The sequence below is a fragment of the Rhamphochromis longiceps genome, linkage group LG18, assembly GCF_057381845.1.
Source record: "Rhamphochromis longiceps isolate RC_006_pf linkage group LG18, R_longiceps_female_GT1.1, whole genome shotgun sequence".
In the NCBI taxonomy this organism is placed as follows: domain Eukaryota; kingdom Metazoa; phylum Chordata; class Actinopteri; order Cichliformes; family Cichlidae; genus Rhamphochromis; species Rhamphochromis longiceps.
This window is the reverse complement of record NC_140574.1, coordinates 18,274,481-18,299,670: the sequence shown is the minus strand read 5'-3', so window position 1 is coordinate 18,299,670 and position 25,190 is coordinate 18,274,481. Positions and strand designations below refer to the sequence as shown.

The following is a 25,190-nucleotide window of genomic DNA, read 5'->3' as shown; positions in this document are numbered from 1 at the left end:
TATGTGGGTCAATTAATCTATCCATGCTTCAAATTTCACTTGTTTGCTTTTGTCAGAGGAATAATACAAAGCCAATTCTTGTAGTCTCTTGATTTTGAGGCTTGAAATATGTGAGATATGTGTGTCACTTGCATACATAAAAAAGGCTAAAGACAAGGCTTGTTCAGTCTTTATTTTGCACAAACTATCTCATTAATATATTCATTCGAGTATTAGCTTCCTGGTTTGACCCTGCGCTCAAAGACTGCATTGTCTGCCCGCTGTCTGTCGTTCGTAGCTATGCAAGACAGGTAATGCCGACGACTTTTACACCTGAGCAGTAAGTGAATGCCTACTTTTCTGGTGGAAAGCAAAAAAGGCTGGAGTTAAATGTAACGCCTTACGAACAAAAGATTTAACAAGAGTGAGAAGCAGCGGGGGGAGTGGGAGGGGCTTCCTTTCACATGCCTGCCAGCATAAACGTGAGGACTCCGTGCACTCATGTAGCTTAACATAATGAGAAAAACAAGCACAGCACAGACAGAAACTGTGGGCAAAATCGAACAGGGTTATTGCACAATAAACAGCTGGAGAAACACTACAAAGAGCGCTTTCTCTGTAGAGACAGAATCTGTGAAAGAGACGTGGAGTTGTTTGCTCTACCAGCCAAAAAAAGGCTCTCCCACAGAAGAAAAATGACGCTGAAATCCACAAATCAGACCCTAGAAAAGAAAACAATTCAATCCAAAGTGATGATGTATTGTCTTCTAGGTGCAAGCTGGCATTTTCTTTTTTTTTTTTTTCCACACTGGTTCTAGCATTTCACTTGTGAAAAATAATACTAGCCCAGTTATATAGAGACATATATGCAGAAAGTCAGGTCAATACAGCTATTTATACATGGCCTCATTACACGGCGGGGTCATCTATTACACGTTCTGGGTGTTCTTCACATTAAATAAAACATATCAGAACCACTGCGCCAGGCATTCATAATCACAATAACTAGGAATGTTCCAGATCTTTTTCATGTCACTAGTAACTGCAAACGTGGCAAGATAAAAACTCATAAACTCCCTTAACCTTCATATGATCACGTGAAGGAATTCTATTGTGAAATCCCTGCTTCTCAAATCCATCTTCAATCACTGCGCTTTGAAAACAGACATTAAAATTGTGATTTGGCAAATGGAGTTCCACGTGTACACTATGCGAGAGGCAAAGGACCATTTACGACACACCAGTCACAGTCAAAATTATATAGCACGGCCTGACAGCCGATTTTCTGTCAAATCTTATGTTAACAGAGCCTTTAAACCTAGCTGGTTATAGAAGCTTCAGTCACCATTATACTTCGTCACCTCCACCTCCACCGAGACCTCTCTGGGCAGAACAAGCTAATTATATGCCAAGGTCGAACTTCCTACGCACACACACAGGCATGACAGAAGGGCAACTTAACTACTTCCAAGTGTCAGTGGTATGCTGTTAGGTGCCCATTGTAGAGGGCAGGGCCTGTAACTGATAAGAGGGACATGAACTGAGGCGATAAGAAGCTTCAAGCCAGTGTCTGCCCATTTGCCTCCAAATATGGAGCATTAATTTGATACTAGCTTTGATTCGGAGAAAACTTCAGCTAAGTTCAGACACCAATAAAATGCATCCTATAAAATCATGCCGCACAGCAGGCTCAGGAAGCGCACACAATTTAGCTACAAATAGGTGTATTTGCTTTCATACGCTAACATTACTAGTATTTCACTGTTACAGTATAGCCTTAGGATTGCAATGGAGCTATAATGTTCTGACAAATGACTGCGATGTTATTACCAATGGCACTCCAGTCACTCTGTTTCCTTGTTATAGTGCCGGCAACTTACAAGAGGTTACTCTCCAAAACCATTTGCTGCCAAGATTCAATCTGTCGTCACAATATGTGGTGGTTATCTAGGCCACGCTGCTCCCAGGAAAGAAAAGGTAGAGTGAAGTCAGATGAAAGCAAATGTATGCAGGCTGATAACAATAAAGAATAAAACAAATTCAACCCGAACCCGACAGTGATTCTTTAGCTGGGAATTGGAGCGCAGCCTTCATTACAACATATTGATCTCAGCAAACAAAGACCCTGAATTCATTGATTCACTTTGAGAAAAAAAAAAAGAGGGAGGCAGGGGCAGCGGACTGCTCTTTTGAACAAAGTTATAGTGAAAGTGCTGCCTTAGCTTAAAAAAATGAAGGGAGGTAAAAAGAGAAAGATGGCCATGGTCCCGTTGTTCCGCAGCGACAAAGAATATACATGAAATACAAAGAAAATATAATATAAAGGACGAGCGTCTCCTCGTAGTGCTCCTAATTTTCCCATACTGCATGGTAGTTACTCTGTGCCTATGGATCCCGTCTCGAAAATGAATTTGAATATCAATAAAGTCATTTTTTGAGATTAAAATGCCAAGTGCTGCCACAGAGTTTCAAAAAATAGATCCATCTCACACATCCCAAAAACAGAGATCTCAACAGCTCAGTAAATATCCTGTTTCTCCTGTTTTTCGGAGTTATCAGTAAATATTTCAACAAACAAAAGAGCTCTATAGATTTTTCCTAAGGCAGATCCATACAACTCTCGGTCCACTCAACAAAAACCATAATAGTTACCTACTGTCCATCATGCTGTTGGAGGGCAAATGCTTAGAAACCTGCATACGTCTCAAAAACCCTAGGTTTTAAATTTGCGTTTGTGTCTCTAAGTGATGAATGATCATCTCTGCGGGTCAGAATAACATAAGGTAGAAGTGCTATGCATTTGCGGCCTCCCCCGGTGATGGGTCAGGACCTTTTTGGCTGGTATTCCATTTATCTATACTTCATCAGGAAACCCCCGACAACCTCATTCCCAATTTGAGGCTAGGCAGAAAGGTTGAGTGTGTTGCTGAGCACTAGGTCCAGTTTACAGAGCAGGTCGAGCAGGGTCATGTCTCACCAAACACTGGGGCCCCTTGAACACATATGAGTGGCCCCGGCTGTATTAGAAAGTTAACACAGAGCAGAGAGACAGAAAAACAACATACTGGGTTTATCTGGTTCAGAATTTTAGAATTTCCAAACAGATTTGTTCTTCTGCCAAAAGAGTAAAATCGGTTTGTCTAAAAGGTTTGCAAACATAGCAAAGAGGTGCATTTAGTCAAAATAATACATTTACTACAAATTCTAAGATATATTTAGCCTGGAAACATTTTCCTGATGTATTCTACTCGCTGATATTGATGCTGCTTTTTTCAATCCCTTTATTAAACCGGTCAACTGTAAATCCATCCTCCAAGTCATGCGTGGAGCCAGCCAGCCAACTGGGCCCTCTTGACACCAGCACATTTAAAGCACTTGAACCAAGGCCAAAGCTGACTATAAACATACTTCTTTTTCATCACCAGAGCTCCCATAATTGTCAAGAAAATAAGTGAAACTCGGGGCTCAGGGGTGGAGGAAAGAAAAATGAAAGCAGCATAGAAGGTTGGGAGGGGGTGGGGATAGCAGAACAGCAGCATAAGAGAGTGTATTAAACTCAATTAAGCTTTTGGGCTTTTCATTAACCCAGTTTTTAGGGAGGGAAACCTCTGCTGAATAATGCTTCAACAAACTCGCTTTGCAACCCTGCTTTAAAGGCTTCATCTAGAAAAAAACGGCACAATGTGTGTCAGCTCTCCAAAGCCGCAAGGATTCCATTAGAAACCCAGGAGCAAACCACCCGCAGCCGCAGCCTACCTGAAATTAAATGCAATTTAGTAAAGTCACTTTGTCAAACAACTAAACTAGATAAGGGGGAAGCACTGCCTTCACATGTGTGATGGTCTGATAATAAACAACTATGTTTGGTCATTTCTCTTCGGTAGTATCAGGCCAAAGCAAATATTCCGGCCTAAAAGCAAGGTCATATCCAGCCCCGTGGAGACATAGCGCCCAACTGCCCATGCCTGATGTGGTTTGGCATCTACAAACAATGAGCACAGCCTCCCTTGAATGGCTCATTGTAGAGGAATCCTCATAAAAGAATAGTTGTACTCCCTGACTTTTCTGTGTGTTGCTCCGCCATGTTACTTTGATGCAATTAATTATTACCAATCTAATGAAAATCAATGGGCTTTCACGTGGTTAGCAAACAGTTAAAGTCTGCTTTACACAAACCTGATTAACGCTTACTACTAAATACACATTGTTAACTGGCTGGCCACAGTTCCTATCATTAAATCCACAGGATGTCTTTAAATTAGCGCATACAATGTCAGCAGTTTCCATGTGAACCGCCACCATTTCCAGGTCTTACAGGCCTCGGGATGTGTATTGTCATTCAATGGCAAAGACGACGCTGCAATTAGATGGGACAAAGATGTCAGACGACTCACCTCCGAGGTGTCTAATGCATCTGGGGTCAAATGCAAAATCATATGATCAAAGGACTCATGTTACTGACACCAGACGCAATGCACTGATAGTATTACATGGGCCACTCCAGAAGATCCTCTTTCAAATAAACTAATCAAACCATCAGACATCTGGTGACCCTTCACCAACAACTTAAAGAGAAAACTTTGCATACTGAAATGAACCTTCATTGGTTAATCAGCTACTCCACAATTCAGCCAGTGTCTTTCCGATTCGTTATTTAAAACCTCCAGGCTCACAATTGACGACGTTAATGAAATGCGAGGAAACATAAAGCGTCAGCCTGCTCAGCGTGGCTAAAAAAGCATTAGTTAAAAAAATAAAAGCTTGCTAGTGAAAAGCAATATTCTACACCAGCATGGTGAAAGCAACGTTGTAAAACTTTGGGAATACTCTTCACACTGTGGGGGCTTTGTCTTTCAAAACATGCCACAGGAGATTTTCATTAGAGAATGCAGTTTCATTAACATCATCCCACGCTGCTGAGCTCTGCTGCATTACAATGACACAGGAGTGCCCCACTCTGTCAAGGAAATCTCCACAGAGCAGCAATGTGTCTGGGGGAGGGGAGGGCAGAGAAAAGAGGAGGTAAGGGGGGTAGTGTGGGGGCAAACAAAAGAGAACCTGATTACCCCCAGTCACGGCTCATCCACGAGCCGACGGAGGGAAATCCATCACCTGCTGGATCAAACAGGAACTTGTGCACAAGGTAAAGCCCAGTGAAAGCTGCACCCACCCATCGGAGCACTCTCTTCCCTCGCTCCTTTCTTTCTTCCCTCGGCACTGCTACCCCGCCACCTCCACCCCACAGACTCACACCAACGGCAGCGTGCGAGTTTTAGGCACGCGCTGTGAAATCGAGAATGTTTACTAGTCCAAATGACCTCAAGGCTCTAACCCTTCTGATGGCACAACGGTGATATATTCCACTTTTATTACCGTCTCCAGACCTGCGTACCATTTCACAGTAGCTGCATCCTCATTTCACCAATATTAAACTCCAAAGAAGCAGTATTGGTCATGCCTGCTGCAACGTAATGAACTGCTACTTTCTTGTTTGCACCAGTTTATATGCTGGAAAAAACATAAAACCCACTTCTGTGTTCAGCAAAGAAGGACTACTGCTGTAACAAACATTCCCCAGGATATTTAAATTGCTGTTATTACTGCTATTGAGTGGGCTTAGCAGTGTCACCCTGTAGTTGAGAACACTACCATTGTAGCAGGAACTTTTGAGTGTTTGACCTAACAGGCAAAATGTTTAACGAGTTTGATTGAAATCTGTACAGAAGTGATGATAAATTATGACAACACATTGCAATGCAATGGCATAAGATAATGAAAATGATTCATCCCTTCATTGGAAGGCAGGGAATGTTTAATAACTAAACTATTTGCTTGATTAACGTTGTGTAAGTGTTCGAATGTGTGAGTAATTGGGTTTCAACGCTTTGCAACAGGAGTCACATCTTCACTGGATTCAACAAGTTTTGATCCACCAGATATTAGTTGCTAAAAAGGTAAACTAAAAATAATAATAATACTAATGTAGCCACAGTGTTTGCCCAGCAGTCAGCTAACAATGTGCCTGGTTTTCAACTTGCTCTGAGATGAGAAAAAAAACCACCATGCAAGCAAAGCAGAAAAGAGCCATAAAAAGCTGAGGCACATTTAAGCTGGTTTACAAGGCAAACTACATGACTTGCAATACCATAGAACAGCACTAAAGCTAATTGTTTAAATCTGTCAGGCTTGTTCTGATCCTCCCTGAATTGTACCACATGGAGGTAGGTGAGCACGCTCAACTGATATGCATGCATGCACACACTCGCACCCTCAAGGAGAGACATAACAGGGCAAGGAATGTTTCACTACTTACCGTTAAAAAGGGGCTGTCCTTTCTCGGTGATATCTGGCACCACAACCTTGTATACATCTTCAGAGAAGCCTGGCCTGCATGGTGGGGCACCCCTGCCCTCTGCTGCAATCTGTAATAGTGGGGTGGGGGTGGGAAAGGGGCAACAATGTCATAAATCAACCTTCAGAAATGCACTCCTGTTGCCTCCGAAACCCCTTGGTCACGTTCTGAAGTCCCTACAGTTGTACAAAAGCATCTGTTGTTTTTATAGCAGGGACCGCAATTAGGATAATGAGGCCAAAAGGGTTAAGCATTAGCCAAAAAGCATGGCTAGGCAAGAACAAGCTCCATTTGTCTCTGTGTAGGGGCCCAGGCACAGGGTAATAGCCAACACTCTTGGCCAGCCCCTCTGATCAACACACTGCTCTAGACAAACACTCTTCACTTTGAAGTACAGGAACAAGGGAATAAAAAGTAAATGCTAACAATCCACTGTTGAGGGAATAAACATTTACGTGTGAATGTCTGAATAAACACCCTCAAACCACAGCGTTTTCTAAAGACTCTGCGAGGTTGTGACTGATCAATATGTTCCTTTTTATATCCCCCCCCAATTTCAAGAAGAAAGCTGTAGTTGGGGGGACAAGATATTTAGAGAGTAATGTGGCTGTTGTAAAGAAAGAAAACAAAGCTTATGAAACTTGTGTTTCCATAAAGAGTGAGTTTTGCGCCAAACAAAGAAAACAGCGACTGTGAAGAACACACGCAGGGTATACTTATTAAAAAAAAATGCTCTGGTCTCCAGGCATGCCCAAATGTAGCCAACTAACAGCTCTTAGGAAGGGAGGCCTGGCCCTGTTTCTTTGCGTGCACTCTCAAAAGAATGTAAGACGAGAGGAGCCCCGCTGAAAAAGAGCATTGTGAGTATCCGTGCCACTTGCCATTCTTAATCAGAGGAATTTAAATGGAAAATGCTGGCAGAGAGGAGGGGTTGGGGGAGCAGGAGGAGGAGCAGAGCTGGAAGTCTGGCACGTTAGAATAAGGGATGTATATTTCTAGATACAAATGTTAACATAAATCACAGTTGCAGTTTTTTCAGATCCAAAAAAGCTTTCATTTAACTGCCTGATTGCTTTTTCCCCTGTTGCTCAAAGTGTCTGACTAATGAAAATAAATACATTTCCACAAGTCACCCCATTACACAGAGGGGTTCCAACCTTAAGGCTGGACAACAATCATTATCCCATCACTGAGGTGAAATTACCACAATAACATGTAGTCGGCTACTTTTCATTGTTCATCTTAAAGACTTTTCTTTTCTACCACAGATGCAATTAACTCGCCCGGGGGGACAGAGACACGCTGCAGCAATCTACATAAATATTAAACCAAACTAAATATAACCAAGTCATAACTAGGTTAACGTGGGCCTGTATCGCCCAACTGAGAACACATTAGCCTGCAAAATGATTGCAAATCATCCAAATGATTATTTTCTTTGTTTTTTTTGGCTAAAATGCGCACGCAGCATCTCTTGAAAAAGAAGAAAAGAAAGAAAGAAGCCATTTAAGTCAAAGCCACTTTACAGCGGATTTTTGTGTACTGTTTTTATCAAACTGCACACAATGTAAAGTGGCCGCTGGAGGGTCTAAGCACCGTGCCCGGCTTCCCCAAACTCAACATTAACAGCGTCGCTACGAAAGAAAACAAGCGGCGAAACTGTCCGGTGTAACTCCTGCTGGAAGCCGCTTTACACGTTACATTACCTGCAGTCCTGCCAAGACCAGCAGCAGAAGCAGACCGCTGCCCTCGTGTAAGGAACACATTTGGACGCCCGTGAATGCTTAATTCCCTCCGAATCCGTGAAAAGAAAGGGAGAGAAAAAAAGAAATTTAAAAATTAAAAAAAAAAAAGAATATCCCGCTGACTCAAGTACAGCCCTCGATGGAGAAAAAAAAGAGAGATCCTTCTACGACAAAGGCAGGAGCAGCGTCAGGAGCGGCGGCAGCATGTAGCAGCCTCCTCCTCTGTCTCTATCTATCCAGTCCGTAGCTGACGGAGGGAAGAGCACTGCCTGGTACTGAGGCTGCTGCGCCCTCCCATCCAGTCCGACACAAAAACGAAAAAAAAAAAAAAAAAAAGCCCCGGCCACTAGTCTATAAACCGCCCATCTCACTGTCTCTCCCTGCCGGTGACACAGCCAATTTCACTATTGGAAAGGAGCGGGTTCTCTTTAGCTATCTCGTCTAATGACTATTGACATGGCATTTTTATTGCTGTTGTTGTTCTTGTTGTCTGTCTTATAGGTAAAGTATGCATCAAATGAAAGTATGCTTTCAAACGTAGAAGAAACAACTATAGGTTTACATTTCCAGCCTGAAAAGATACACGATTACAAAACTGCTAATTGGACATTAGTGTCCTGATTCCAAACGCAGTATATGGTTTTCATATACATAGGTATTAAAAAGTTTTAGTAGTGTATCAAACCAAAGACTCACACAGTTATTTAGCGATGATTGCCACACATTTAGTGGAGCATTTTGGTATTTCCTTATAGTTTCCCAGCCAAACTCTTTGGTCATTGGCTCCAGACTCCTCTGAGAAAGAAAATGCTTTTTGAATGTCATGGGCATCAGTAAACCAGTTAGCTGTCTGTCAGCTGGCATGAAAAACAGCCCAGATTTTACCGATCATTAGGTGTGACATTCAGATCACACCAGCCCTGGGATAAATATTGTTTGCTGCATGTTACATCCTAAGGATTATCATTTATCTTAATGGCCTGGCCCCCTCCTACCTCTCGGAGCTACTACAAATCAAATTCAAATTTTATTTGTCACGTACACAGTCATACACAGTACGATATGTAGTGAAATGCTTGGACAACTGCTCGTGACCTAAAGAAAACAAAAAAAGGAAAGGCTATGAATAAGATAGGAAATAAATATGAAAAATTAAAAAGGGTAAATTTAACTAGGAAGGAATAAAATATAAATTAAGGTTAAAAATGAAATAACTGTACAACACAAATTAGAATGAAGGGTAAATTTAACTGGGAAGAATAAGATAAAATATATAAATTAAAGTTGAAAATAAAATAACTGTACAACAAAATACACAATACACAATATATAGAACTATATAAGAATGTATGAAGAAATCTAAATATAAATAAATATATACACAATAACAGCAGCTGTACAAGTATTAACTGGAAATGAAGAATATAGTGACCAGTGTTGTGCAAAAACAATGTCCAGAAAGTCCAGTGTGTGTGTATACAACCATATACACCTCCCCGTTCCCTTAGGTCCGCCAATCAGCAGCTCCTTAAGGTACCAAAAACTAAGTATAAATCTAAAGGTGATCATGCTTTTGCTGTAGTTGCTCCAAAGTTGTGGAATGATCTACCCTTGCATGTTAGGCAGGCCTCTTCTCTCTCTGAATTTAAAAGTCGTCTTAAAACATATTTATTCGCTGAAGCCTTTGGCATTGATTAGAGGGGTTGACTCAATTTGTTTTGACATGTTTCAATTTATTTTAGTTTTTTAGTTATTTATTTGATCTTATCTCATTTTAATTTTCTTTACTTATGCTTTTAGCATGTACAGCACTTTGTGAACTCTGGTTTTATGTTAAAGTGCTTTATAAATAAAGGTGGTATGGTATGGTATGGTATTTATCGGTGATTAGGGTGTGAATCTGCTTTGGTTATCCTTTATTGATATCTCTCTCTCTCTCTCTAACACACACACAAACACATGTGCACATGCATATACACATATACACTGAGCACCCCATCACAGGCTAACAAGCTCATTGTTTCATAAATGGCTCACTCGTTCTGGAATTTGGAATTCTGCAGTCTATTCATCTTTCCTCAGCTTAGAATTTGCAAGCAAAGATATTTTTTTCATGTTCCACTCAAAGACACAATGAATAATTCTCTTAAATTGCCTCCTCATGTGATACAGCCTGATGAAGGTTAAGTCACCTGGGTTGTGCTGCTGACACCTAATTAACTATCATGAGATAGCTCCACGAAAGAGATCGCATCTGAGATATTTTATTTCTGTAGATGGGGGAGAGGGAAAAAAATACTTATTCCATCTGCAAATAATAAACAAAGGCTGACTTTCGGTTCACCCCCTCCTGGGCAATCTATTGTTTTCCAAGTTATTGGCGGTTTCAGGTACAGACAAGTAGGCGTGTGATGCTGCCTCCACTCCTACAAATCAAACCACCCACTCCTGAGAGTCTGTTGTAATCCTAAATCAACAGCAAGCACCATTAAATTCCTCTTACACGCAACACACATACACACATACGAGAAGCAAACGATGTGTAGTTTTGTTTTTTTAAGTGTGTCTGTGAAGGTTCTCAGTCATCCAGGTCATTGTAGTCAAAGCTTGCAAAGAAAAGCGTCTGGACTTCTTTAAGTTGTTTCACCTCTCATCCGAGAAGCTTCTTCAGTTTTTTAAGTGCTTCCTTCTTGCAGAAATGGGACTTAAGTCACCTCTGACTCTTCTGTTATCAATTAACACGCCTGATGATTAAAAGTAATAATTAAACCGTTCATTAATGTAAACAGAAGAAGAAGAAGAAGAATGCACATCAAAAATGAATATAACACACACCTGTCACAGATAAACTGTTGTGGTCACGTTTCCCTTTCTTTCGTCGATTAAGGAAAGCCAGTTATTTACCAAAGGCAGCCACATTTCACGTGCCCTTCCTTTCTTTGCTGTGACAGAATAGGGCAAGAGATCAAACCGAATGACCTGCTGATAATTGATATCACATTTTGTACAAATTGTTACATTTATGTAATCTAATTGAGAGTGGGATCAAAATGCTCCATCTCTTTGATTAATGCAGAGGCGGTTATCTTTCATCAGTACTTGTCTAGGCAGGGACGGGAGGAGGCGTTAGTGGGAATCCAATTTGGACTTGGTGCATTCAATCAAACAATATCACATTGCATGATGCATAATACCAATCTGAGACCCCCAAGACACCTCAGCTTCACTACTGGAACTTCAACATTATGCACTCCACACTGTATATAAATGCCACTTGTTTTGCACATATTCAACTCTGTATATTTTATATATTTTATTATTATTATTATTTTATTTTATTTTTTTACTATTTAATTTGTAAAAATGTGTATACACACACACACACACACACACACACAGGAAAATATTTAGTATACACATCCAGAAATGCATACACTATTATATATTGTACATATATTTATTAGTTTCAGGTTGGCCATTCTTGTATTTTGCTCGTTTGTGTTGTTGTGTTTGCACATCTCTGTTGCTTGTGGGGCTCGCACACAAGAATTTCACTCGCATGTGCTGTGCCAGTGTGCCTGCACATGTGATGTGACAATAAAAAGTGATTTGATTTGATTTGAAGAAGTCTTCGTGCAACACATGTTTTGGCTTCAAAATGTAGAGGAGAACATTTTTGCCATCAAGGTCACTTTGCAGTCTGTGGATAATATATTCTCCGGCCTGAGCGACTCTGTGTGCAGACAGATAACTTTGTTTTTCAAGCGTGTGTGAGGCAGCTATATGATGCATGTTGGTGGTGATGCTGACACTGCTGTTGACTCTCATAAGCACAGGTGTTTGGGGGCCGGTGGCCCGGAGGAGCCCTCGATTCCACACCTTTTAGTCTGCACAATTGGATGTTGTGTGGTGTATTGCAGCACGGTGGCCTTGACCGCACTGGAAGAAAAATGGACGAGGTCAGCAGCACTTTCACATCCGCGGCACTTCTTCATGCTGACTTTGTGTTGATACAGGAATATGACACAGTTCACCCTCTGCTCGCACATAGTGTAATGCGGAGCTTAGGCATTTACTTGCGAAAGCCAAATTTACTGTATATCACAATATTCAATGACACTTGTGGGCCCAGCTTTGTATCTTGCAAATGGTAGTATTTAGCATTGAAATATATTCCCTTTGGGTAAAAACACACATATTTTGACCTCCTTCAACAATTGGCTAATTACATTGTCACTGTCATTGTCCTATGCATGTCAAAGGTTGCTTTGGAACAAATTAGTGAGCGGAAAGGAGCACCTCAACGCCATTATCAATTTCAATCAAGCTTCATTGTTATGCATTCAATAAAGGATCTCTAAGGACCGTCGTATTGCTCTGATTATTCTCCTCTCATTCCAAATCAGCTCATTGAGTCTTTTATTCCATTTGAACAATAGAGCCAAAAAGAGACGTGGTGTAGCTGCAACTCTGTATAGCATGTACACAGATATATGCCTGTTTTTTCCCTGCTTTTTACAATGATTTGTAGCAAGGTTTCCGCTTCGCATCCTCCACATAGTGCGTGGCATGTTGACGAAAATATTGCACGGTTACTTGGCTGAAGTTTTGTAACCTTGAAAGGATCTGATTATATTTTATTATTTGCAAAGTGACAAACAGCAAGGGAGACATGCACGAAAATTTCTGCTGAGCATTTTCTCTCTGTAATTTCTTGTGAAAAGACATGTCAGTAAAGCAGCTTGGTGCCACCCCCTTTGTCGACAAATAAAGGCAAAATGCTGCTTTGCAAGCAGCTCTGGCAATGTCTACGGAGTCACGGGGCTTTTACAAGTGTGTGTCTGCCCCAATTTATGGATTGCAGTTTTTTGCTGGAGGCCACATCTGTCTGCTGCATGCTGGTGTGCCACACAGATCTAATAGTGATTGATTGCCTGATTGAGGGAAATTGTGTTGAACTCCCGAGCAACCCAAGGAGAGAAGAAAACATCTTTAATTAGTGATGCAATAAAAGTGTGGCTATTGATTTGTAATGGCACACGCATGTGCAAAAAGACACTTATCCCAATTATTTATTGTTCAGAGTTCAGCTTAGAGTGTTAGCGTGCTACATTTGCTCATTAGCACAGAACCCACAGTCACCTACAGTACAAGCTAATGGGAGTGTTCTGTCATTAGGCGCTGAGACATCTTAGTCTATCCACAGACCCAACCCACAAACATGGCATAAAATATCTGCCATGCACATCCTAATGGTAATGAGAAAAGCAGCTTAACAAGTTTCCTTTACACGTCTGTGATTCTGTCACTTGAGCTTTTGGAGCAAAACTTGAAAGTTTGCTTTAATAAATAATGCTGTCATATCACCATGTTATCTTATATGACAGATCAAAGTAAGGCTTCTGCAAAAAAACACACATACATATACAGACACTCACAGCACTCGACTGCATGGCCACACTGCATTGCCTAAATGATAAGCTAATGCAGGGAGACTATCAATTTCCAAATTGACACATAACATTTCTTTTTATTCTTTTAACATTCCTCCTGAGCTTTCTGAAATCTGTTGTCTCTTTTGTCTTCAGTATTTCCAGCTCAAAAATGTATTTTCCCTTATCACTATTGATCTGCAAGAAGACAAGGTCTTTGGCCGTGACAGCCCAGCCCATATGATTTAGGAGTGGACCAACAGCCTGTCTAAGCACAGGGGCATCAGTGGATTTACACGAAGGCTGGTGCTGCTGCTGATCTACCCCTTGCATCTCCCTCTACCTCACACTGGGCTTTCTTATTAGGAGCTTAATTTTGGAGGCAGTTGGGGAATAAGACAGTTTTTTTTTCCTGTAATCACAGAGGTAATGAGATTAGAGGTTATCCCAATAAATGCTTGATTTTGGGTTTTTTTTTTTTTGGTTATCTTCATGTTTTCAGCTGGGAGAGTTTAGTTTTCACATTTATTAGATTGCTTTAATGCAAATGAAGGAGAAGCCTGGTAACAAAAATGTGTTAATAATTACTGCAGGCTTAAAAAGGTGGCAAAGGTCTGGCTTGTTCTTGGAGTTTGTCAGATTGCTTAAAGCGGTACAGTGTGTTCATTACAATTACAAGGGGAACAAATTATAAAAAGAAAGTTTGTGAATATAAAACATCATCATAGTGTATCATTATAGATTAAACATAGAAAATTAAGATGCTTATTTTTAATATAAAACCAATCGTCTTAGGGACAACCAAATTAAGATCATTATGAATTTTACTGAAGACAACATTGTTGATTTGATACATTATAGTGTGCTCTAATGAGATTAAAATATGATCCTCGTTCACAGTAATTGTCATAGTACCTACTCCAACACGCTTGCCCGTGGATATTAGTATTTATTTTTTCCCCATTACGGTAGTATGAACAGGATTATTGTCTGGTGCAAAATGCTATCTTTACAGCTCATTAGCAGTCAGCAGGTTATCAAAAGTGATGTTTTTCTTTCATTAACTTTGAAAATATTGCTGCACTTTTCATCTGGAACAGATAATTGCTGAAAAATAAAGCACCTAAAAATGAGCAATATAGAGAAGGTTGTAATGCATTGTTGTTCATTCTGTGATTCTGCCTGGATTTCATCCAGTGATAGACTTGTGTTTGCCTTCAATATGTGCAACTCTCTGCCATCCAAAGAAACAAAAACAAATAAAAAACGATCCACTGATGTCAATAAGAAAATGCATTTTTTTTGTTAAACTAATGGTAGTTTTTGTATTCAGTTCTTTCCTTGTATCATAGACAATGCTTCAAACCATTAAGCAGCACACAAATTATATAGCATAGAAAGGCACTTGTAGCCAAAGCAGCAGATGTTAGTGGCAGGTTGCTCAGTGCGAAGGGTGCCTCATTTGGCTCACTCAGGAGGTGATCATGAGACATATTGCCTTTACTCTCGCCCTCCACACAGACTCATGACTGTTCCTTTCACCCGCTGGGATGCTGAGGAAGGGTCAGTAGGACACAGCAAAGACTTTGAAGTGAAGAGTTTTTAGGGTCAGTGTTTCTGGTGTTTCCTTAGTCATAGCTTTACTATATTTGGTTAAACCAAAGAATGATTCATCAGTGTGACTCACAGAATCCACACTCCTTAAACAGACAAAGCACGTCTCACACAATGCTTTTGAAATCTCATGGATCTTCACTGAAGCTATCTGCAGTTCCGTTTTTTAAAAATATGATATTCTGTGCTTTAGGATGTTTTCATCCAAAAAAAGTCTTAAGGATCCTGTTTTGTCTCTCTTTGTGCTTTTTCTCCTCAATACCCCCCTCATCTTTCTTGGTATCTAATTGGGTTTCATTGATTTACTCCATCACGATGCTAGCTTGGCCAAGTCTCTGCTGACCCTGCAGAAAAATATCAGGCAGGCTGTCTAACAGGCAGCGTTCCGGCTACCCGGACACAACCCCAGCACTCCCAGTGCAAGCAGTGAATGATTGTGTCAGTGAGCTGGAATTGAGTCAACCTGCCGCTCCTGTGGCCCTCACAGCTGAACCATAGATTAGCTAGCACTGAAACAACACAGGGCTCAAGAGGGGGGGTGGAGAGGGGGGGGGGGGGGGGGGGGGGTGGCGTGTACACACTGGGCAGAGACTCTGGTGCGGTTGTGAAGAGGAAGAAACGAGGGGGCCAACTGGCGGTTGTCAGGAAGCCGAGGGACACAGCCTCTCATCTGTGCCTGAGGAACTATGTGTCACCTTGAGTTCTCTCTGGAGGAGGTGTCCGGACATAAACCTGCTGGGCCAGGTGGGGTGTGAAGAAAGGATGAAGGCAAGGAGGAAGTAGAGCTGTCCAGATTTTCACATGTGACAAATGTGGCTGAGCAAAAAATCCACAGCATCACTCATAGAACATTTGAACAGAGTGAAAATGAATTTGAAAAAAAGAGTCTTGCCTCACCTTTTCAATTCTGCATGCAGCAATAGAGAGGATAAAAGAAAAGGATATAATACTGACAGAGCTTTGATACCAACTGTGTCCTCATTTCCTCCTCTCGACTCCTGTCCCCCTTCTGCCATGCATTATAAACGGCTGATTATGACAGTGACAGCTCCTCAGGTGTGCCGTATGCTAGATTTGTTATTCAGCTCACAGGCATTTCTGTCCCTCCCTCTTACCACCTGCACAGGCACACAATCACGCACACAGTGACACACACACAAATGCACACACGCAGGCAGAGGTGCACACACCCACACTCACCCTCCCACTCACACACAGATCCCACACCCACACATACACACACACAACCACAACGGATTTCTCACAGCTGCTGTGTCAGCGGGATTCTGGAACCAGAGAGAGGGGGGGTATTACATGAATCAGCCTCACACAACTGTTGTATTCGCAGTCCTATGATCTGAACGCACAAATGAAATTAAGCTTTTATTGTTTGATTTAAATTTTCAATGGCCCCTGGTGCGCTCATGAGGTTGTAATTGCAAATAGTTTTTTGGTTAATGTTGTTTTTTTTTCATTTTAAATTAATGGACAGGATGGGCTGATTTGGATTCCTGGAGCACACTGCAAAGACAATTTACAAATCATACCTTACAGGCAGGGGTTAAAGTGGGCTTTGGCAGGTGGGGGGACCCTAAGATCAGGTGCAGCAGTGGAGCGTGGGAAAAAGAATCAGTTAGAAATAACTCAGCCAATGATTTGTATTGTGAGCTTCAGTACATTTTACTTTGTTTGCAGGTTGTGATCAGCTGATCTGTCCTGCCGCTTCTCCTGCTCTCTGTGGCTTTAGCTAGCTGAGTTTAACAAGCTACAAGCAGATGTTTCATGGGCCATCATGGCTGATTTTCGACCCCTCACAGAACGAAGCTAGTATAAAATGTAGAATTTGGTCAGTAAATCTAATCAACAACATCACCATAAATTTAAATTGACGTCTGCGACCCTTTATTTAACCTAATTGACCATGAACGAAATGTTTCCCAACATGAAAAGATCATCACTTCAGCAACACATCAAGTAATAGTGAATTAGGACATTACACATGCAAGCTTTAAAATTCAGTTTATCAAATGTCATGAGCTGAGCATTTCTTACCTTTGAAAAATAATCGCTTATCTTCTTCTCATGTGTTTTTTCTTACATCTCTATATCTGCTAGACCGTCACACTTTTTTCTAGCCAGTTTAAACTTAGCTAATGAGATACATTGTATGACAAACAGCACAGAAACAAAGTTTTCGTTGGGTGATTTGTGATTTGTTGAGCTGTTTGAAAAGACGCATTTGAAAGTACCTGCCACTGTACTCCATTTATGTTCACTGCTCTTTAGTAGCACGAGCTAGATGCTGCAGTACCACGAGAGCAGCTCTTCCATCTGCACCATTAATGTATAAATGGTGCAGATGGAAAACTACTACTAGTTAAACTACTACTTAAATACTCATTTACTTTAGGTGTCAGAACACCATTCCACATCATTCCAGTGCACTTTAACTCCTGCTAACAGCAGTATAGATACACCCAGCACTATGTGGTCAATTCTTTACTTCTAACATTTATTTATTTATTGAAGTTTAAGACTGCCCAGTCTCAAATTGCTTGATAACTTTATATTGATAATTACGGAGCCCCGCAGGGGACATGGGAGAAAAAAAAAATTAAGACGGACTTTTGCGAGATCTCGCAAAACTTTTGCGAGATCCCGAGATAGTTTTGCGAGATCTCGCAAAAGTCCGTCTTAATTTTTTTTCTCCCATGTCCCCTGCGGGGCTCCGTAATAAATGACTGGGTGCAATGTGAAAAACGAAAAACGACAAGCAACTATCTGGTTCCCTTTAATTGTGCCTAAAGTTTTAGCGTCTTCATTATCTCTACAACTTAACTGTTAAATATTACCATATTTAAAAACTGCTGCGAATGTCTAAAAGCATTTCACAAACTGCACAGAAAACACCTGATGCGTGCAACTAACTTGAATGAGGCTGTGAAAGGGACAGATTTTTCCTGGAACTGAAAACAGAATTAATTAGAGAAATTATGTTGAGTATTACTCTCAAATTATTGGTGAAGTTACTTTATCTTTACTGGATATATAAATAAACATCTGCTTCTCACCCTAGTAATAAAAGCTACATTTGTTAATAATTTGTTTGCCTTAAAATGTTAACTTATTGATTCATTATTCCAATTCACTAACTAGATTCACTAATCTGCTGAGCGAAAAGAAAAATAAAATCCAAACCCCAAATGTTATTTATAATGTAGGAAGTGATATTTTTCGGGGCCTGGTGCTTGATGACGTGTTACTGGCAAGTACTGGCCAGCTATAAACTATGTGAAGTGAGGTGAGGTCACCTTGAGAGTTTTCAAGTGCTGCCAGCAGTGGAAATGTTTTTCAGTGGAAATACTTCATTGAAAACATTAGTGGTAAACACTGAGTCATCAACCCTTCTAAATCAGCAGGGACATCTTCAAAAACTGGTCGACTGCTGTGCTCAAATTATACCGTTGGCCATTTGGAAGTATATTTACTTGCAATAATCAAACCCAATTTCAGGAAAAGGAGAAATTCAAAAATCAAGGTACTGTTGAGTATACAGTTATCAGACTGATAAAGTGGGTAAAACAACACTGTAAATGACAAGCCGTTATTATTTAAAACATTGACTGAGTGTTCAAATGTCTCATATACCAACAACCACAACTGGATGCATTGCCCAATATCCAAATTATGGATTTCGTCCCTCAGAGATGTAGGTTATAATACTGGCCATATGCCGTTGTCTGCAGTCCTCTTTATCCTGTTGTTTTCCCTCGGAGGACTATTTTCTTTCTTTCTTTGTTTTAGGATATAAAATGATCTGCATGTGGACAAATCAGAAGGAAAAATATTGAAAAGATCTTGTATAAATGCAGATGGCGAGTAACTTTGACAAATGTTGTTTTTTTTAAAGTATTGTCGAGTGTTTATTTTTCACGTGGCATTTTACAAAGTGCCTGTTGTTTCAGCAGAGTCCATGGCTGAGTTCTCTAATTTGCTCCAGCTTTGGCTTCACTCTACCATGTAAATGCAATTAACTTGCTGACAAAGTAGTTCTTCTGGCAGAACTGTTGTCTGACTTTTGCATTAACAAATGAAGAAATAGAGAAGTAGAAAAGTGATCCAAAAATAAAAAGATTAATCGCTTTGCCAGGCCTGGCTATAGGAAGCGGTTACTCGGAGAAGGTTACAGCCATTCGCCTTTTGAAGTCACACTGATTTCACCGAGTTGGTTCTACTGGTGTTTTTTGATTTGCACACAAGTATTTTTATCCTAATCTTACTTGACAAGGTTAATTTTGTGAGGCCCAGTATACAGTGAAACAGACTGCTGACCTTTTGACTTACAGATTCGCAGTCTACTTTTAATTAGGTTCCACGTTCAATTCATTACTTTGCTTTTCTAATACAGGCAGATTGCAAAAAGCAGATATATTAGATGTGATGTAACCTGAGTAGGTTAACCGCACATTGCTCCCCCAAGATTAAGACTGATTGCCCAGCCTTACTCTTGAAAAGGTTGCGTCAACCTTCAGTTAAAACTTTCTCCACAGTGATCATATTATGGGCTGAACAAGTAATGTAAATGTTAGTATAATGTCGGTTAGGTCAAGAGCCAGTATGTTAATGTCCGGGTGTCTAATTTGCATTGTTTCCTCAAGGGTCAGACATTACTTCTCATAAATGCATCATTACGCTTGTATTTCACTTCTGCCTTTAGGCCAGTATAAGACAGGTGTCACCTTGATTAGAGATGGATGTTACAGCCTCATAGGCTAGTAAATGCAGTATAAATCAATGTACAATTATAAAAGTGTGTGTTGATGTATGAAATTATTTTTGAAACAGGTTTCTAAACATAGCACAATTTAAAAACTAAACTAAAAATGACTATATTAATTTAGGACAAGCTAAAGACGCAGAGCAGATGTAGATATTGTACTATGAATATGACCAGCTGTCAGGGCCTTGAGCACTCTGAGGATACTGTGGCGATGAACCTTGGGGACACTGTTGGAGCATCTGTTATTGAGAATGCCAGGGCTCAGACCCCCTTAAAGTAAGACTGAAATTGATACTGACAGAGAAGCTCTTATGAATGTCACGGGATCCTGAATGCGATGACAAATTGTATTGTGGGTAGAGTTTAGGATTCTGGTGACAAAGTGTCATCTTGCATTAGCTTGCTGAAGATTGGCGGATCAGGCTAAACAAGGTGGCACTGAGGTGGAGAGAGGCAGTCAGCAGATGAGTCGGTTCACTCCTGACAAGCTTACGCTGCTCATGCTCGGAGTGGAAGAGCCGGTGCAGCCAAGCATTTTTTTTCTTTCCCAGTTTCTGGGCTTTGCACTTTTCTACAGTGGCTGAGAGACCTCAGCATACAACAACAACAACAACAACAAAAAACAGATTAAAAAAACCCACACACATGCAGATTGAGCAGTACATATTAACCATGCAGATAAGCATGCTTAAAACACATATAATAATTTGTGATTTATTTTTCCAAAAATTTGCTTTTGTTGATTTTCATGCATTTTCTTCAGTTTGACTCACCAATCCACCTTTTCCACCACATTTTGGAATCCGCGATGCCACGGGCTGAAACACTTAAGAGCCATGTGTCAAAAAGGGGAAAAAAAATCCTTTATATCACACAGAAACAATCAGATTAAAGTTTAAACCTCTTTTGCTTATCAAACCTTCCTATCCCCAGTATAAACTTGGAACAGGTGTAACATTCAATCACCCCACGGCACCATGTTGGAATCAGAAAAATACGGTGATAAAATAAAGAAACCAGCTGAGATTTACCTCTTTCCATTACCTGCATGTTATTTTTAGCAATTCTTTGAGCAATCCTGGATCTAGGAAAGTAACTCAAGTTGGCTGTGCTTTTATATGTATGTGCAACTTCACTATTCATTCAGTTTCCACATTTATGCCCCTTAAAATCTTTCCAAGTCTTTCCACTGTTCACTGTTGTTGTTGTTGTTTTTAAGTGCGATATACTTTCTTTGATTCTATTAATTACATTTATATTTTTAGCACATTTTATACGCTTGTTTATTTTATTCAATTAAAATGCTGCTCAATATCCAGCAAATCACCTTGTTAACCTGAATTATTACTTATGGGATTAAAATGATTGATTTCAAAGGCAGGTTATTTTGGATGCTTTAATCCCCTTAATATATTTTCAAAGCTGCTTTTTTATGATTTACTGCTCATGTATGATTCCTCTTATACTGTGAGAGAAACAAATTTGTGGCTCTCGGTCATAATCATCCAGCTCCTGCCAAAGCGTTCAGCTGAAAAGCAGGACATCTTTGCTGTCCTTTCCTAACCTTCGCTGCGAGTTAGGGAAAAATAGGCCAAACATGTGGCTAAAGATTAGTGAAATCTATTGTGAAAACCCACTTTTTTCTATGCCATTCCTATGTCTCTTCTGCTTCTCAAACACATCAAACATCTGAAATGTATTCGGTACTACAGCAGGATAAAAATAACAAATGGTGTGAAGCAGATTCAGAAAATTGTCCTTGCTATATTATGATATTAATTTAATTTGTGTTTGCAATTTACAATTTGAAAGGACAATGTGACATCTCCCTGCATCCAAAGTAGGAAAAAATGTGTTATCTTAAAATAGCTAATTAGATTTCTGATACAAATACTGACATGCTAAACAGGCTTCTCCTACCAGTGTCCTTCATGGACCATACCCATGTTTATGATTGTTATTAATCCTTCCAACAGAGTGGAAACATCTCGCTGTCTGTGTAGAGAGCTCATCAGTTAGATCTAAAATGATGTTAATCACATGGCCTCGAGTTATTTCTCACTAAGAATTAATTTTCTTGTCTTTAGCTTCTTGATTAGTCTGGCCTTATGCATGTATTGTAAAAAAAAAAAAGAAGTAAAAACCTAGGGGCTATGTGTAACCCTTTAAATCTGTTAAATGAGATATGTCCGATGCTGGCATGATAACAAATTATGATTTTGCATAAGGTTGCTGCAGCCAAAATTATTGTATAGAGTATATGAGTCATTTTCTAAAAGACCTCTATTACAGCATATCTCCATATCTCTACAACGGTATCTGCTCAGTGAGAAATGAGATATGCTGAAAAATGTTTGTTTTGGGAGGGTTTAATCTCCACTGAGAGAAACTTGCCACACTGAGAAGTTTCTGGAGGGTGATGACAAATAGAAAGTTCGGTAGCTGTATGATCAGCTTATTTGAGGCGGCAAAGATGGAGCACCACTATTAACTGCACAGCAAGTTCCCATCGTCCTGGTCGGTAGACTCAGGGGACAGCTCCGTTAAACAGCAAGTTTTTCTGCATGTAATTAATGTGATAAACCTTTACTTCATTTCTTCTTGTTTTTTTTTTTTTTAATTTTCTTTTGTTTTGTTTTTGTAGGTGGAAAATTAAAATGACCCTTTGCTCTCCAGCAAACTTGAAAGATTGTGTATAGATGGAAGCGGAAATCATATAAAACACGTTTGCTGCTCTGAATTTCACAAGATCCAGATGCTCACAACTGGTATCGGTTTAACATTGCCCTTTCCTTCTCAGCACTGACAGAAAGTTTGGCTTCACGTCATAAAACAAACACTGAGGTAATCTGAGATAGGCTGAGCAAATAAAATAACGTATTAAATTCCTTACAGCTTGACTTTGATTTTTTTTTTTCGCAACTCTTAATTGCATTGCTGGCATTGCTTCAGTTTCACCCTGAGATATCTTTAATAAAGGCCTTGCACTAAGTGCCTTGACTGTGGGACAGGGACGAGGGGGGGGTTGCCTTGGACTGACAGTGACATATTCTCTCTAACCTGGCACTAACACTGCCACATGTTCTCCGTGTACTTAGTGCAAATAAGATGAATACAGTAAGCAGTCAAAGAACACGAGTGCAAGCCAGATCGTATTCTTCAGAAGAGTCTCATTTATCTATAAGGGGTCTAAAAAGTGATATTTAAAAATTTAAAATGGTTACAAACTAGCAAGGTACATGATATGTCTCGCCAGGCAGAGGAAAGGCTACCAGCCTCTACTAAGGTGGTAACTAAAATGTAGGAAGTCAATTAGGACTCTTAATTACTCAACATTGATGTGTAATTATTACATTGATTCATTTTTGGGAGCTAATTAATACAGCATCATTTCTGAATATTTTGGTGTCCTAGGAGATTTGATGATTGCTCTTACCTGATTTCATGTCTGACTTTTCACTTTAATATTTTATTAGCATTAAAATTGCTTTTAATGGTACTATTTAACACTACTACTAACTTAAAGTTAAGTTTAAGAACTCCTGCTCTGTGTCACGATCACCTATCAGTTTGTATCTTTAAATGCCTGTTATCTTTTACCAGTTTTCACCACAATTTAGAAAACGATATAGATTATTTACAAATATACACTCAATGGCCACTGTAGGTTATCGAAAATAATAAGCCCATTACATTGCAGCAACTCGGTGCATTTAACCATGTTGACAGGATCAAGATGACCTGCTGGCCACTTCAAATATTTGGTGGCACATCAGATTGGCATCATGGATGTGTAGCGGACAAATCTGCCCCAACTGTGTGATGGTATCACTATGGACCAAAATCTCAGAGCAGTACTTCCAGCATCCTTTTGAACTATGTCATGAAGAATCAAGACAGTTCTGAAGGCAAAAGGGTTTCCAACTCAGAACTACCAAAGTGTACTTAATAAAGGGACCAGTGAATGTGTGAGTGAATGTTTTATAATACACAGAGGGAGGAAGAATGTCAAAGTCTGACAGTGTCAATCCTTTAGAGAAATTCGGGACAGGATTTAGACTTTGACAAAATACAGCATGAACAAAACATCAGGCTGTCCTCAGTGTTGTACAGCTGTGTTGACCTGCTACAAGAACTAGACCAAAACATCCTCTTACTTACCTCATGCACTCTTGAAGCATTCTCACCACATCATCAGTGACATTATGACAGATTGAAGATGCAGCTGTTGGTCCTCGTAATCTGCTTTCTTTTTTCCAAATACAAACTATTTTTTCCAAGTACTGACTCACTGACTGCATCATACAAGTTGAGGACAAACTCTGTTATCCATATCCAGATTAGGGTTTATCCCCCGTATGGATTAAATTATAATATCGGCATGGAACATTGCTTCACCTACTAACCTGTTTACCCAGTTACCTGTATATTTATACATGTTATTGTTTCATATGATTAAAAAAACCCTCATATGTAAGAGAATTGTGAGTTTGAATAATGAATGTTTGTCAGTGTCAGGCATTAGCTCCTAACAGTCATGGTTTCCCAGACCTCAACCACCCATCTCTTCTCCATCCTTTTGCTCTCTCACTCTCTCCTCTGCCTGTGTATGCAGGTATGTGTTTAACTCCGCTTGTGTGTTCCAGTGGCGGAGCCTTACCTGGTTCTTCAACTGTCCTGCCTATTCACCTGGAGATTGTTTGATTGGTAGCGTGGTTCAGCACCTAGTTTTGGTATAGTGATGATGTCAGTGAAATCTGTCATGCTTGTGTTTGGACTTTCTGGTCTTTTCCTCTCTACACACACCTTTGAGGAAAGGTCAAGAAGGAAAGGACACATGTGGAAAAAAACCTGAGCTTGGAGGAAAACCTCTCAGATAACCTGCCCTTCCCCTAAATTATCCAAACACTGAAAATATGATGAACTAAATGTTTCCACGTGTTGATGTCCAGGCAGAGAGGGATAGATACATTAGGGGTTTTGTTTGTTTGCTTGTTTAATGGTCTAAATAAATGAAATTCCAAGGCCTTAGAAAGACTTTGAGTAGTGAAAAACATTTCTGAGTCTATTCACACTGACCTTCACTCTCCCCAGTTATTTTAATTGTAAGTCCTTTTTTTAAATTCTTTTTTTCTTCTCTTTCCTGCAGTTTAGCTACAGAAACACCTGCTTCAGGTGTTATCAGTCCATTCAATGGATGTTATTAGCTGATATCAGATCGAGGATCACTAAGAGGAGTATGGGAAGACCCCAGAATCCACTCTCGCTGAATCCACCGGAAGTCAGTT

The 25,190-nt window shown here is 40.1% G+C and overlaps 1 protein-coding gene across 1 annotated transcript in view; it reads right to left on the bottom strand.

The window, feature by feature from the left end:
• cdh2 (cadherin 2, type 1, N-cadherin (neuronal)) overlaps window positions 1-8,366 on the bottom strand; it is a 63,255-nt gene extending 54,889 nt beyond the window's left edge. The window contains exons 1-2 of the mRNA XM_085390131.1: window positions 8,038-8,366; window positions 6,293-6,401 (exon numbers count right to left, since the gene is read on the bottom strand). Coding sequence (XP_085246257.1) covers window positions 6,293-6,401; window positions 8,038-8,097 — 169 coding nt within the window. The 5' untranslated portion in view covers window positions 8,098-8,366. The remainder of the gene's footprint in view (window positions 1-6,292; window positions 6,402-8,037) is intronic.
• Window positions 8,367-25,190: the final 16,824 nt, after the last annotated feature.